The sequence below is a fragment of the Amblyraja radiata genome, chromosome X (genome assembly GCF_010909765.2).
Source record: "Amblyraja radiata isolate CabotCenter1 chromosome X, sAmbRad1.1.pri, whole genome shotgun sequence".
Taxonomy (NCBI): domain Eukaryota; kingdom Metazoa; phylum Chordata; class Chondrichthyes; order Rajiformes; family Rajidae; genus Amblyraja; species Amblyraja radiata.
The window spans coordinates 11,089,313-11,102,440 of NC_045999.1; the positions used below are offsets into that span (position 1 = coordinate 11,089,313).

General features: G+C 39.3%; 1 protein-coding gene across 1 annotated transcript in view; it reads right to left on the minus strand.

The window, feature by feature from the left end:
• Positions 1 to 13,128, minus strand: part of fbn1 (fibrillin 1) — a 326,717-nt gene that overhangs the window by 87,966 nt on the left and 225,623 nt on the right. Inside the window, exons 32-37 of the mRNA XM_033014876.1 lie at positions 7,150 to 7,272; positions 5,989 to 6,111; positions 4,204 to 4,329; positions 3,837 to 3,959; positions 3,574 to 3,696; positions 1,592 to 1,753 (exon numbers count right to left, since the gene is read on the minus strand). Of these exons, the coding sequence (XP_032870767.1) occupies positions 1,592 to 1,753; positions 3,574 to 3,696; positions 3,837 to 3,959; positions 4,204 to 4,329; positions 5,989 to 6,111; positions 7,150 to 7,272 (780 nt within the window). The remainder of the gene's footprint in view (positions 1 to 1,591; positions 1,754 to 3,573; positions 3,697 to 3,836; positions 3,960 to 4,203; positions 4,330 to 5,988; positions 6,112 to 7,149; positions 7,273 to 13,128) is intronic.

Genomic DNA, 13,128 nt, shown 5'->3' on the forward strand with positions numbered 1-13,128 from the left:
GATGCTGGAGTCAATTATAAAAGATTAAATAGCAGCACATTTGGATAGCAGTAACGGGATTGGTCCGAGTCAGCATGGATTTATGTAGGGAAAGCATTTGATAAGGTCCCACATAGGAGATTAGTGGGCAAAATTAGAGGACATGGTATTGGTGGTAGAGTGCTGACATGGATAGAAAATTGGTTGGCGGACAGGAAACAAAGAGTAGGGATTAACGGGTCCCTTTCAGAATGGCAGGCAGTGACTAGTGGGGTACCGCAAGGCTCGGTACTGGGACCACAGCTAAATACTGGGACCACAGCTATATAATATACATCAATGATTTAGATGAAGGGATTCAAAGTAACATTAGCAAATTTGCAGATGACACATAGCTGGCTGGCAGTGTGAACTGTGAGGAGGATGCTATGAGAATGCAGGGTGACTTGGACAGGTTGGGGGAGTGGGCAGATGCGTGGCAGATGCAGTTTAATGTGGATAAATGTGAGGTTATCCACTTTGGTAGCTAAAACAGGAAGGCAGATTATTATCTAAATGGTGTCAAGTTGGGAAAACGGGAAAACGGAAAATGGGAGTCCTTGTTCATCAGTCAATGAAAGTACAGCAGGCAGTAAAGAAAGTGAACGGCATGTTGGCCTTCATAACAAGAGGAGTTGAGTATAGGAGCAAAGAGGTCCTTCTGCAGTTGTATTGGGCCCCAGTGAGACCACACCTGGAGTATTGTGTGCAGTTTTGGTCCAATAATTTGAGGAAGGACATTTTTGCTATTGAGGGAGTACAGCGTAGGTTTACAAGGTTAATTCCCGGATGGCGGGACTGTCATATGCTGAGAGAATGGAGCGGCTGGGCTTGTATACTCTGGAGTTTAGAAGGATGAGAGGTTATCTTATTGAAACATATAAGATAATTAAGGGTTTGGACATGCTAGATGCAGGAAACATGTTCCCGATGTTGGGGGAGTCCAGAACCAGGGGCCACTGTTTAAGAATAAGGAGTAAGCCATTTAGAACGGAGATGAGGAAACACTTTTTCACACAGATAGTTGTGAGTCTGTGGAATTCTCGGCCTTAGAGGCCGGTTCTCTGGATACTTTCAAGGGAGAGCTAGATAGGGCTCTTAAAGATAAAGGAGTCGGAGGATATGGGGAGAAGACAGGAACGGAGTACTGTTTGGGGATAATCAGCCTTGATCACATTGAATGGCGGTGCTAACTCGAAGGGCCGAATAGTCTACTCCTGCACCTATTGTCCTCACTACAAATACTTTATTAGCATATCAGTGATGCTCAACCTTTGTTTTCTGATTCTGAAAAAAATATCTTTATACTAGAAACCTTATGCTTGCTACTATTTAGGGTCAGAGCTATAATTAACTAAAATTATCTTTGCATTTATCAGTCTCACAGTAACTAATTGTATAATTTATTAACCATGTTATGAAGAAAATGTACAACATGATGGTTGAAACATTAAATACTTTTCAATAAACCTGATCTCACTGTATTGATATCAAACAATGTTATAGACATTTAAAATCAACATCGCAAAGAAAGTAGATAGAAAAAGTTTAAAAACCTTCTGGGAAAACTCACTTGCATTGATAGGGGGGCACAGCTCACATGGAAAACCCCAGGCTCTGCCCAAAGAACAACAACAAGACGCTCTTGAAACTCCCACTCCAATCTCATTGTCACAAGAAAGGCTGTCATCTCCACGTAATAAAAATTCCAAGAAACACTTGCCCAAACGATGATCTATATAATAAATATCATGATGAAACATTGCTCCATTTAGCTGCTGAAAATATTAAAACACATTATGCGTAATTCTCAGGAGACATTTTCAAGGAATGGTATGTTCTATGAATATTACATTATAACTTTATGTAACTGAAGAATCTGCCTTGTAGTGTTTATAGAAATGTATGAAGATATCTAATTGAGAGCAACAGCTCATCTATATCATTGAAATGTGAACGACTACTAAAAAGTAGATGGATATTACTATCAACTCCAAATTGCAGCTGTATACATGTGGACCTGGAAAGGTATTTACAATAATAACTAACAATTTTAGCTTTTCTTTTGAAATGTAATTCATTCTTACATCCATTATTATATTATAAAAAATGACCATACGGTTTAATGAGACAACATAAATGTTGATGCATGTATCACTACTCCTAAATAAGTGAACTCAAATAATATTATTTTCACCTATTCCTCTGTACAAGCAGGTCAGAGACTGGGTATCTGTCCTGTATTAAGTAGTTCACTGTCTGATGCCCCAAAAGCCCTTCTATCACCTCCTTGGCATAATTATGTAACATGTTGGAATATTCTTGACTTACTTGAATAAACAGAGTCCAACAACACTCCAAAACTTTATATCAGGACAAAGCTGCCCACTTGATAAGCACAAAATCTAACACCCTATTAATTCCCTCTACCACCAGCACACAGTGGTGACACTGTGCATCTACCAGATACACTGCTGTTTACTCAGCCATACTACTCCAATACTACCTCTCAAACATCTGACTTTCTTCACTAAAAACGACATGGGCACAGGTGCGAGGGAGTGCCATCATCTACAGGTTACTCATTAAGTCACAAACCATCCTGATTTGTAAATATATCCTTCATCATTGTCTACATCACAAACCCCTACTGTGCAGTGTCTACCATTCAGTGGTGGCCAGTGCTCTGTTTTTTGCTGTGGCCTGTTGGGGAGATGGCGCCCGCATAGCGGACAAAACAGACTGGACAAGCTAATCAGGAAGGCCGGCTCAGTGGTCATGGCTGAGCAACGAACGGTCCAGCAGGTGGCAGAGGCCAGAACTCTGAACAAACTGGGTTCAATAATGACCAACCCCACTCACCCACTCCATTCCCTGAAGGTGATCAAGAGCAGCATCTTCAGTCAGAGGCTGATTGCACCAATGTGCAAAACTGAGAGACATAGGAAGTCCTGTTTACCAGCTGCTATAAGGTTATATAATGCGCATAAATAACTGCACTTTTTTTTTTTAATTAATTGTATTTTAACTTGTATTTTAACTTGTTAAGTATGGAAGCCATTTGAGGAAATGTGTGGTGTTATGTCTGTCTTGAAGCTGTCGTGGCACTGTAATTTCCTGTAAAGGATTATTAAAGGTATAATCAATCAATCAATCAATAATCAAGGAAATTAAGGATGGGCAATAAATTCTAGCTTTGGCAGTGATACCCAAATCCCAAAAATGAACATAAAGAAAATATTATTTCAGCCTGTTTTACTCTGTCAGAAAAAGTATGAGAATTACCTCAGTATAATACTCTCTCAAAGAACTTCCTGAAGGGATGCATCATCATGTTTGATGTATCCTGTGGTATGCATCATACAACACCATTCTACACACAGAATGCAATCCACATCCAACAATACATGATATACAGGTACAGTATTCCTGGTAACTAATAACTTTCATGTTAAGTGTGCAATGTTCCCTTGCTTGCAGTAGCTGAGTTAAAGCTGAACTATTGTGCAGGGCCCTAGCTGTTCAGAGCAAATGATTGATTAAAATATAACCTACCAACACATCCCACACCAGTAGGATTCAGCTCAAATTCAGATGGACAGTTGCAGATGTAGCTTCCAGGGGTATTGACACAAATTCCATTAATACAATTAACTGGATCCGCACATTCATTTACATCTGTAATAGATTTCCAAAATTAACTATTTTCTTCTGGTCATGCCAAGCATATCATTTGAAAATTTTATTAGCCATTTTGTTGCTCCAATTATCTTAGAAATTATAAAGAAAACAATTACCAAATGATAGCAATATTTTACCTGTGCAGTTGCCACCACTCCTGTCCAGCTCATAACCTACATCACATTCACATCTGAAGAGTCCTGGAAGATTCTGACATCTTCCAAACACACAAATGTCAGAGAATGAGCATTCGTCAATATCTGGAACAAAGATCCAAAGGAATTCATTGATAAAGCCACACAAATGTTTATCGTTCTTAGCTGCAACCTCCGTATGGTATAATTAAAACCTCTGAGAGATAGGATACACTGCAAAACATTAGTTAATTTATATTTATGGGGAGGGAATACAGAAAGCATTATAGCTACAAAACGCATCACATCACGTGACTAAATAAATGAGGGAAGGAAGTCAGTTGTAGATAGGAATGAAGTTGATATGTACCTTGACAGGCTCTTCCACCCACAGATGGTACGAAGCCCATGTCACATTCACAACGGTAACCTCCTGGTGCATTTAAGCAATGGCCATTCTCGCAAAAGTTTACATTTTCAGCACATTCGTCAACGTCTGTTACATAGGAAAAGGAGAAATAAAGGAAAACACTGAATTCCTATATGTACAAAAAAATTGAAAAATATATTTTATTCTAATAGTGATGGAGAGTGGGAAAAATGTTAACACTAGGTATTGATCATTTTGTTTGTTAACATGCATTAAGATAATTAAGTGGTGCTTATTATTCATGTATATTCATCATAAATTGTGTTCAGTTCTTCAGTTACATAAACCTTCTTGCCTTCACAGTAGATCAAATTCAAATTCCCTGTCGGTGTCATCACTCCACAGCAACACACCTGGTTTCCTCAGCAATCTATAAGAGCTGCACTTGGTCAAATGACTTCAGCATTTTCTGATTTTGTTTCAGTCGTAAAGCTTTTTACCTGTTCAGGAAGCACTCTATCACAAATCTGTCCAATTTTCTCCCTTATGTCTGAAGTATGAGTAGTTTTAGCATTGTTAATGTTTTCCATCTAAATCAGTTAATTCTGCAAATGTGATAACCTAAGCCAGAAAGGACAGTAGAGGCAGAAACCCTCAACATTCAATAAGTATTGAAGAGCCATGACCAGCAGGGCAATAGACAGTGCTTGATAATGCTTGCCTAGACAAACTCAATAGGACAAACGGTATACCATCTTAACAATTTTCTGCGAAACATCTTGTCCTTTGTGACTCAGCAATTCAATGAAGAAATACAAAGACTAACCGTGATATTTTCAAAAACAAAGGGTACTATTGAGATATGTTCAAATCGTGCCCTAAAGATTTCTGCACATATTTCAGAATCAATCATTCCTCAGTGCTGTAAATTTAAATATGTCATTTAAATAATAGGTTTTTGAAAAGTTCTTAATCAAATAATTTTCTACGTTGGAGAGAAGAGGTTGGGAAATAAACTATTGGCTGTGCCGTGATCATAAACAGTAAATAGTATCTCTGGGGAAAATCTGCTCTATTAATTGCACTGCAATTGCTGGAAACATCTAAATGCAGTCTACATTGTTTTTAACTTTTATGACATTGAAATATTATATCTATCAGAATACCAAATGTTTTTGTCCTTAAAAACAACTCTAATTCACAATCTTGTTACTTTCAGGTGTGTTCCATACGTACATTACTATCCTACAGAATTCAATCTGCATAAAGTATAACTCATCTAGAATTGCAAATGCACCATGTTTCACTGTTCAATCGTTTTGTACGCTAACCTCCTTAGCCTCACAATAGCTCAAATTCATATTCCTGGCACTTAACCATGTCACACAACTGCCCTATTCTTCCTTTCTTGGCAGTCTAAAATCTGTAAAGTTCGATTACTTTAGCATTTTCATTTCATGCTTTAGTCATAAAGATGTTTTAACTGTCTGCCTTGTTTTCTCTCTTTTTGTTCAGAGGTTTCCTTCAACCTATCTTTGATGAAGTTTGCAGTAACAACATTTAAGTTCATACCAGTCTATTCAGCTTCGTGAACTGTTTCAGACTAATTAATACACAAATCTCGAATTCACCTAGAAACTGTGCATGTAGTAACAACATTTATCTTAAAGTCTAATCAAATAAAATAATTATCGAGCACATAAAATGTTAAACATACAAAGGAATTAGTGACATTAACCTTTAGGTTGTGCAGGATTTGTGCAAAGCAGAGGTAGAATATCTTACCGGAGCAAAACACACCATCGCCGCCGTAACCCTCTTTACACGTACATCTATAGCTCCCATCTGTGTTTACGCATTCGGCAGTAGGGCTGCACTTATGCGTTCCATTAGAACACTCATCCACATCTTTGCAAATAAAATAATGCATTGTTAGAACAAAAATCATTCACAAAATAAATGGCCTAAAAATTCCATGACTCCACATTGTTTATTCTGAGCAGTGCTCATTTCAGTCCAGACATATTCATTCCCATTTTGACAGGAACTATAAAATTAATCTTTGGAGGAACTGGATCTCCCTTAGAATTGAGATTGAAGATCTATCTAGAATTTTGCAAGTTTAGAATTAAACTCTAGTATTATAATCTTGGACAATAGATGAGAAATGATGATGCTCTATATTTCATATCAATTCTTTATATTATAAAAATAAGATATTTTTTGAAAGATAGAAGGACAATTGGATTCCGTAGAGCAATTTTCAATGTTGAATACCTGCCACAGAAGGCAGTTGAGGCCAGTTAATTGGCTATATTTAAGAGGGAGTTAGATGTGGCCCTTGTGGCTAAAGGGATCAGGGGGTATGGAGAGAAGGCAGGTACAGGATACTGAGTTGGATGATCAGCCATGATCATATTGAACGGCGGTGCAGGCTCGAAGGACCGAATGGCCTACTCCTGCACCTATTTTCTATGTTTCTATGAATAATTAAATTAAACTAAAAAAAGTGGTGGGGGTTACTGTAATCTTGGCTTTGTACAATCTGTTGCCGAATTTATAACATTCACTGCTCATTTCTGGTTGGGGTATAATGGCTTTTATATATGTAAGCTACACCTGTAATATTTAGCTGTTAAGGAAAGAAAACTGATAAGTTTAGTCATATAGCATGGAAAAAGGCCCTTTGGCCCACTGAGTCCACGCCGACCTTTGTTCACCAAGAAAGTGGATTTATTCTTCCGTCAGTCTGCCCCAGGGCAGCTGTGGCTACAGAAGTAGCTTACCACCACCGAGTATGACTGAGGAGTGAATGAATAATGCGATGTAAAGCACCTTGAGTATTAGAAAGGCGCTATATAAATCCCATCCATTATTATTATTATTATTATTATTCATGTCTTCATAAATATATCTTGTTTGAGTTTTTTTCAAAAACATTCTTACCAGAACATTTGATGCCATTTCCAGACCAGCCATCTCCACATGCACATTTGAAGCTTCCTGGTGTATTTGTACATACAGCAAACGTATGGCAATTATGTGCACTAATCTCACATTCATTGATATCTGTAACACCAAAAAAAACAGTAAGAAAATGGAAACAAAAGTTAAGGTAATGAGTGAAAAGTACATATCTTTACCACTTAATTATGCTTTAGGTTTTTAGCTTAAGTTTGCTTTGAGTAACTAAAACTTTAATGAAATTAGTGAACTGTTGGCAATTATGTCAAGATGGCACACTTGAATAAAGTAGTAATACAGATCAATAGGATTTGCCACTACATTTGTGCTTAAAATTAAATGCTACATATTAGCTAAACTTTAACAATGACAATATTCCTGTAAAATAAATGTGTGCTTATATTCAAAAATACCATAAAATATCAAAGTGGAAAGTTGCTGAATGAGAGGATATAAAGGCGTTTTAAATTGGTTTATTTAAAGAATAATTTTATAATTTGTACTATTTGCCACTGATACTATATATGATGGGTTCAGACATTGCCAGATGGTAGGGTAGGAAATTCTCCACAAACATCCATCTTTGGTGGTGGTTTATGATGTGTGATTTCACATCAGCAGTTCCATATCAGTCAATTGGAATTGACTTCCCAGTGGTAGAGCAAGTGGCTGCTTCTCCCATGGTCCCATAAAATATATTATTATTATTATTAATCCAACAAAGATTGACGATTGTCCAGACATTCTGAGCCCAGTGATATATTTGTGGGAGCCCTGATGGGCTGTGTGTTGGGTTTGTTAACATAAATGGAAAATATATTCTATAGCTTTTATCTTGGTGCAATTTGTAATGGAATCTTTACAAAAACAAAGGATATCCTCAAATGATTTGGGTACTTTGTGCAATGACAGTACACTTCATGAAATCATGTTGGCCCTGTTTTCTATATAACGAGTTCCCCATAATCATACACACACAGCCGAATGCCCAATCATCTCCACCCTTCAACACCAGTTTAGTCAGCAATTCAAATCTAGTGCTATGTCGATTTCACAATAGCAAGGGACCATGGACGAAACGTTTTTGTTCTAGTTTCGCACAGAGCAGCTTATAATATAATGCCCAATGTCTTGTGCAAACCAGGTTGTCTGGTGACCTTGCACGTGACTGATGTAGATCACTGCTTAGATACATTAGGCTTTCTAAAACAATATGTTATTATTACCATTTTGTAGATTTCTTCATACATTCACATTTTATTACCACACTGCTTATTTGAATGCTTTATAGGAACAGCCAGTGAATGGTGAATTTCAGGTTAAGAAATTCACCATTCATTTACAGTATATCAAATGGAGCTGGTGTGATTCTTCTTTGGATCAGGTAAAAGGGAAATGTTTTATTTCATTGAGTTATGATTGAGCTCTTGAGAGCACATTTCACTTAACTCCTGTAGCTGTGCTGAGTAATCCTTATTTACAAAGTTTTAAAATAATTTCGGTAAGCATTAAGGCATTGTCAAGAGTGTCAAATTCTCATATGTACTGAAAATGGAACAATTATATTCTTACTTGCAGCAGAATAACGTTTGTAAATACAGTACTTATAAATAACACAATAAACGAAAGAAAGTTGATAAATTAAAAAAAACACATTAGTGCAAAACAAAAGCCCAAAGTCCCTAGTGCAACCAAGGCATTTTGTTGTTTAGTTGGTGTTCAAGAGCCCGATGGTTGTTGGCCTACCTGAAACGCAATCCGGGGAAAGCGATGTGCCGTAGTGAGACATCTTTCTTTGCTTGTTAAAACAAACACAAAGTGCTGGAGTAACTCACTGGGCCAGGCAGCATTTCTGGAGGATATGGACAGACAACGTTTTGGGTTGGGACCTTTCTTCAGACTTTTTGTAGTAGGGGGATGGAGAAAGCTAGAAAAGTGGGCGGATAGGTGGACAGAAACTAGACATTAAAAGGAGACAAAAGGGTGTCTTTCCTTCCTTGCTAATGAGGCTGCAATTAACAGGAACAAATTTGTCTTAGCTTTTGTGGCTAGGATTAACCAAGACAACATTTCCCATCACTGGGAAGATGCCAATGTTATATTGTAACTGTACAGATTGAGATTGGTTAGTTGGTTCAGATTGGAACTATTAGTTTTTTTACTATTATTTGTGAATGGATGTGACAGGACTGCAGATCAGTGCTTCCAGTGATTGCTCAGTGCTGTTCCCAAAATGTTCTTTTATACTCTTCCCTGAATCAAGATTGGCTCCTCAGTCTGTTAGCGATGGTAAAGTGAGGGGTATATTTGTCATGAGATTACAAATTGCAATGAAATATGATTTTGGTGATGGTATCATAAATGCCAAGTTTTGGGCTGTCATATCTGGAATAGATCCCATTTAGTGCTGTGTCAGTGGAATACAACATGATCAGTTGTGTCCTCAGTGTGAAGATATGAACTTGTTGCTACAAGAACTGTGCAGTACCAATACTGCTTGGACAGATTCAAGTATAACAGATAGAACATCAAATTATAGTACATCAATTATGATATGCATAGATAGACAGTCAGAACTTTTTTCCCAGGGTGGAAATGTCCAACACTAGAGGGCATAGCTATAAGGTGAGTGGATGCACTGAGCAGTTTGTTTTTTACACAGAGAGTAGTGTGGGCCTCCCAGGGGTGATGGTGAATAGAGATACAATAGTGATTTTTAAGAAGCTTTTAATTGGCACATGGAAGTGCAGGGAATAGAGGGATATTGTTCATGTGCAGGCAAAAGTGATCAATGTAACTTGGCATCCTGTTCATAATAAAGATTCCAGTGCTGTACGGCCCTATGTTCTGATTAACACCGTGTGGTGCCGTACGATGGCAGCCTTGCCAACAGTCTGTCTCGTCCTTTTCTTCCTTTGTTGTTTTTAGTCTGTTGTTAAATGTATGTTGTAGTGTATCTTTAGTTTTGTATTATGTGGGGAGTGGGAGGAAACTTTTTAAAATCTCTTTCCTTGACGGAGATGCAACTTTTTCCGTATCGTATCTCCGTCCGCACTGCGGCCTAACATCGTGGAGCTGGAGGTCCCTTTGCTGGGGATCGACTTTGGGAGCTCGAACCATGGGAGCCTGCAGACTTAATATCGTGGAGCTTGCGATTCCTTGTCAGGGATCGACGGGAGCTCCAACCACGGGCGCTTCGACCGCCCCGACTGCGGATGGTTTGACTGCCCCGACCGCGGGAGAAAAGAAGGGAAGAAGATAAATATGTTATTGCCATCCATCACTGTGCGCTGTGCTGGGTGTTTATGTTAATTTTTGTGTAGTTCTGTGGCTTGCTGCTTTTTTGGTAAGACTGTATTGCAAATCAAATTTCTTGTATGTTTTTACATACTTGGCTAATAAATTAATTACAATTACAATTCAGGCACTCTGATCAACTAGGTTTCTTCTTTAAGTTGGTTCACTTACTTCTTGTCCCACTCTGAGATCTTGGTCAATGGTGGTGTTACAAGATTGTCCTTATTGATGGACAGCGCTGTCCCCCCGCGGCTTTCTCTTGGAGGAGTACTGATTTACCATCTGTGGGAAGACTACTGTGGAAACTTTTTTCTCCTGTCTTGAGTTTGTATGTATTTCCTATGACTGAACAACTTCCAGCTGGGTATTCCTGTTTCCTCACCCATTAAAAAGGTGCTTGTGGATTAATTGTAAATTGCCCCTTGATATTTTGTAAATGGCAAAAAATTTAAAGTGGATTTTTACAGCATTTGTGACACAAGGTGCAGGACTCCAGGAAATTAGAAAAGGATGGGATTGATGCTCTGGCAGGGCAAGGGTGGATCCGATAGCCAAATAGCCTCCATTTGATGTAATAGTAAGAAAAAAACACATGAAGGAAAAATGCCACGTGAACTCATATTATCTAGTGAACCTGCTGCTACTGTAACTGCCCATGACTGTGCTGCTGGAACTAATCATTACACAATCTTATTGGAGTAAATATTCCTTTTTCATATTGAGGATGCCCTTTTTTGCAAGTTGTATGGCTCTGAATTCAGGTCACCTATGTAGATACCTATAAGACTGACATATTAGCAGAAATGTATTACGTTACTATCTGTAACATTAAGGCCCTGATTATTATTTTATACTTTGTGTACCACCAGGAAAACCTGGTCTAAGACTTTATTACAACCTTATTTTAAATTTAGACAAATATGTTGAACTTCAGAGCAGAATGAATGAATGAATGAATGAATGAATAGGTTTATTGGCCAAGTATTTACATACAAGGAATTTGCCTTGGTGCTCCGCCCGCAAGTGACAATATGACATAGTGACAGTTAGGAATGACACATAAAATATTAAACATTAATAATAAAACATTATTGATTAAACATGTGAATTAAATAAAATACCAGAGCAAAAGGAGACTACAGAGTTTTTGTTATTGAGCAGAGCTACAACTTGTGGAAAAAAAGCTGTTTTTATGTCTGGGTGTGGCAGCTTTGACAGTCCGGAGTCGCCTTCCAGAGGGAAATGATTCAAAGAGTTTGTGGCCACGGTGAGAGGGGTCAGAGATGATCTTACCCGCTCGCTTCCTGGCCCTTGCAGTATACAGTTCGTCAATGGAGGGAAGGTTGCAGCCAATAGCCTTCTCAGCTGATCGGACGATTCGCTGCAGCCTCCGGATGTCGTGCTTGGTGGCTGAGTCAAACCAGACTATGATGAAGAAGGTGATGACAGACTCTACGATGGCCGTATAGAATTGGACCATCATTGCCTGTGGAAGATTGTGCTTCCTCAGCTGCCGCAGGAAGTACATCCTCTGGTGTGCCTTTTAGACTGTGGAGTCGATGGTGGCCTCCCATTTAAGGTCCTTGGAGATGATGGTTTCCAGGAACATAAAAGACTCCACAGATGTGACTGTGGTGTTGTTGATGGTAAGTGGGGTGAGGCGAGGGGGAGCTCTCCTAAAGTCTACAATCGATTCCACTGTCTTAAGAGCATTGAGCTCCAGGTTGTTGCGATGGCACCAGGACGCCAGCTGTATCACTTCCAGTCTGTGGACTGATCCATCCTGGATCAGTCTAATCAGAGTTGTGTCGTCCGCTTGACAGAGAAGACTGAGAAGCTTGACAGAGAAGACTGTGGAGGTGCAGTCATTGGTGTAGAGAGAGTAGAGGGGAGGGGAGAGTACGCAGCGTTGCGGTGCTCCTATGCTGAAGGTCTGCGGGTCCGAGGTGCTTATATAGCCTCACATGCTGCATGGTGATCCACCGACAGAGGGGTTCAGGCACAGTCAACTTGGAAAGTTTGGAGAGAATGAGAGAGATTATGGCTGAAGTTCTACCCAGAACAAAGGAAGAAGGTTGTGATTTTTAGAAGCCAGGTTTTTCAGCTCCCAATGATAGCAATGCAATGTTACTGAACCCAACCATCTTTAGATGTTTCATCAATGTATTTCCCTCCTTCAGATCAGAACAGGAATGTCAAATGATAATTACACAATATTGTATAATTTGAAACTCGTTGTATAATGAAGCAGTTTGTGCATACAATCCATAAGATATGGCTATCAGGGGGTTCAAAAGGGAACTGCAGATGCTGGAATATCGAAGGTACACAAAATTGCTGGGGAAACTCAGCGGGTGCAGCAGCATCTATGGAGCGAAGGAAATAGGCGACGTTTCGGGCCGAAACCCTTCTTCAGACTGATGGGGGGTGGGGAAAGAAAGAAGGAAAAAGGGAGGAGGAGGAGGAGCCCGAGGGCGGGCGGATGGGAGGGTGGGAGGAGACAGCTAGAGGGTGAAGGAAGGGGAGGAGACAGCACGGGCTAGCCAAATTGGGAGAATTCAATGTTGATGCCATAAGGACGCAAGGACCCCAGACGGAATATGAGGTGCTGTTCCTCCAATTTCCGCTGTTGCTCACTCTGGCAATGGAGGAGACCCAGGACAG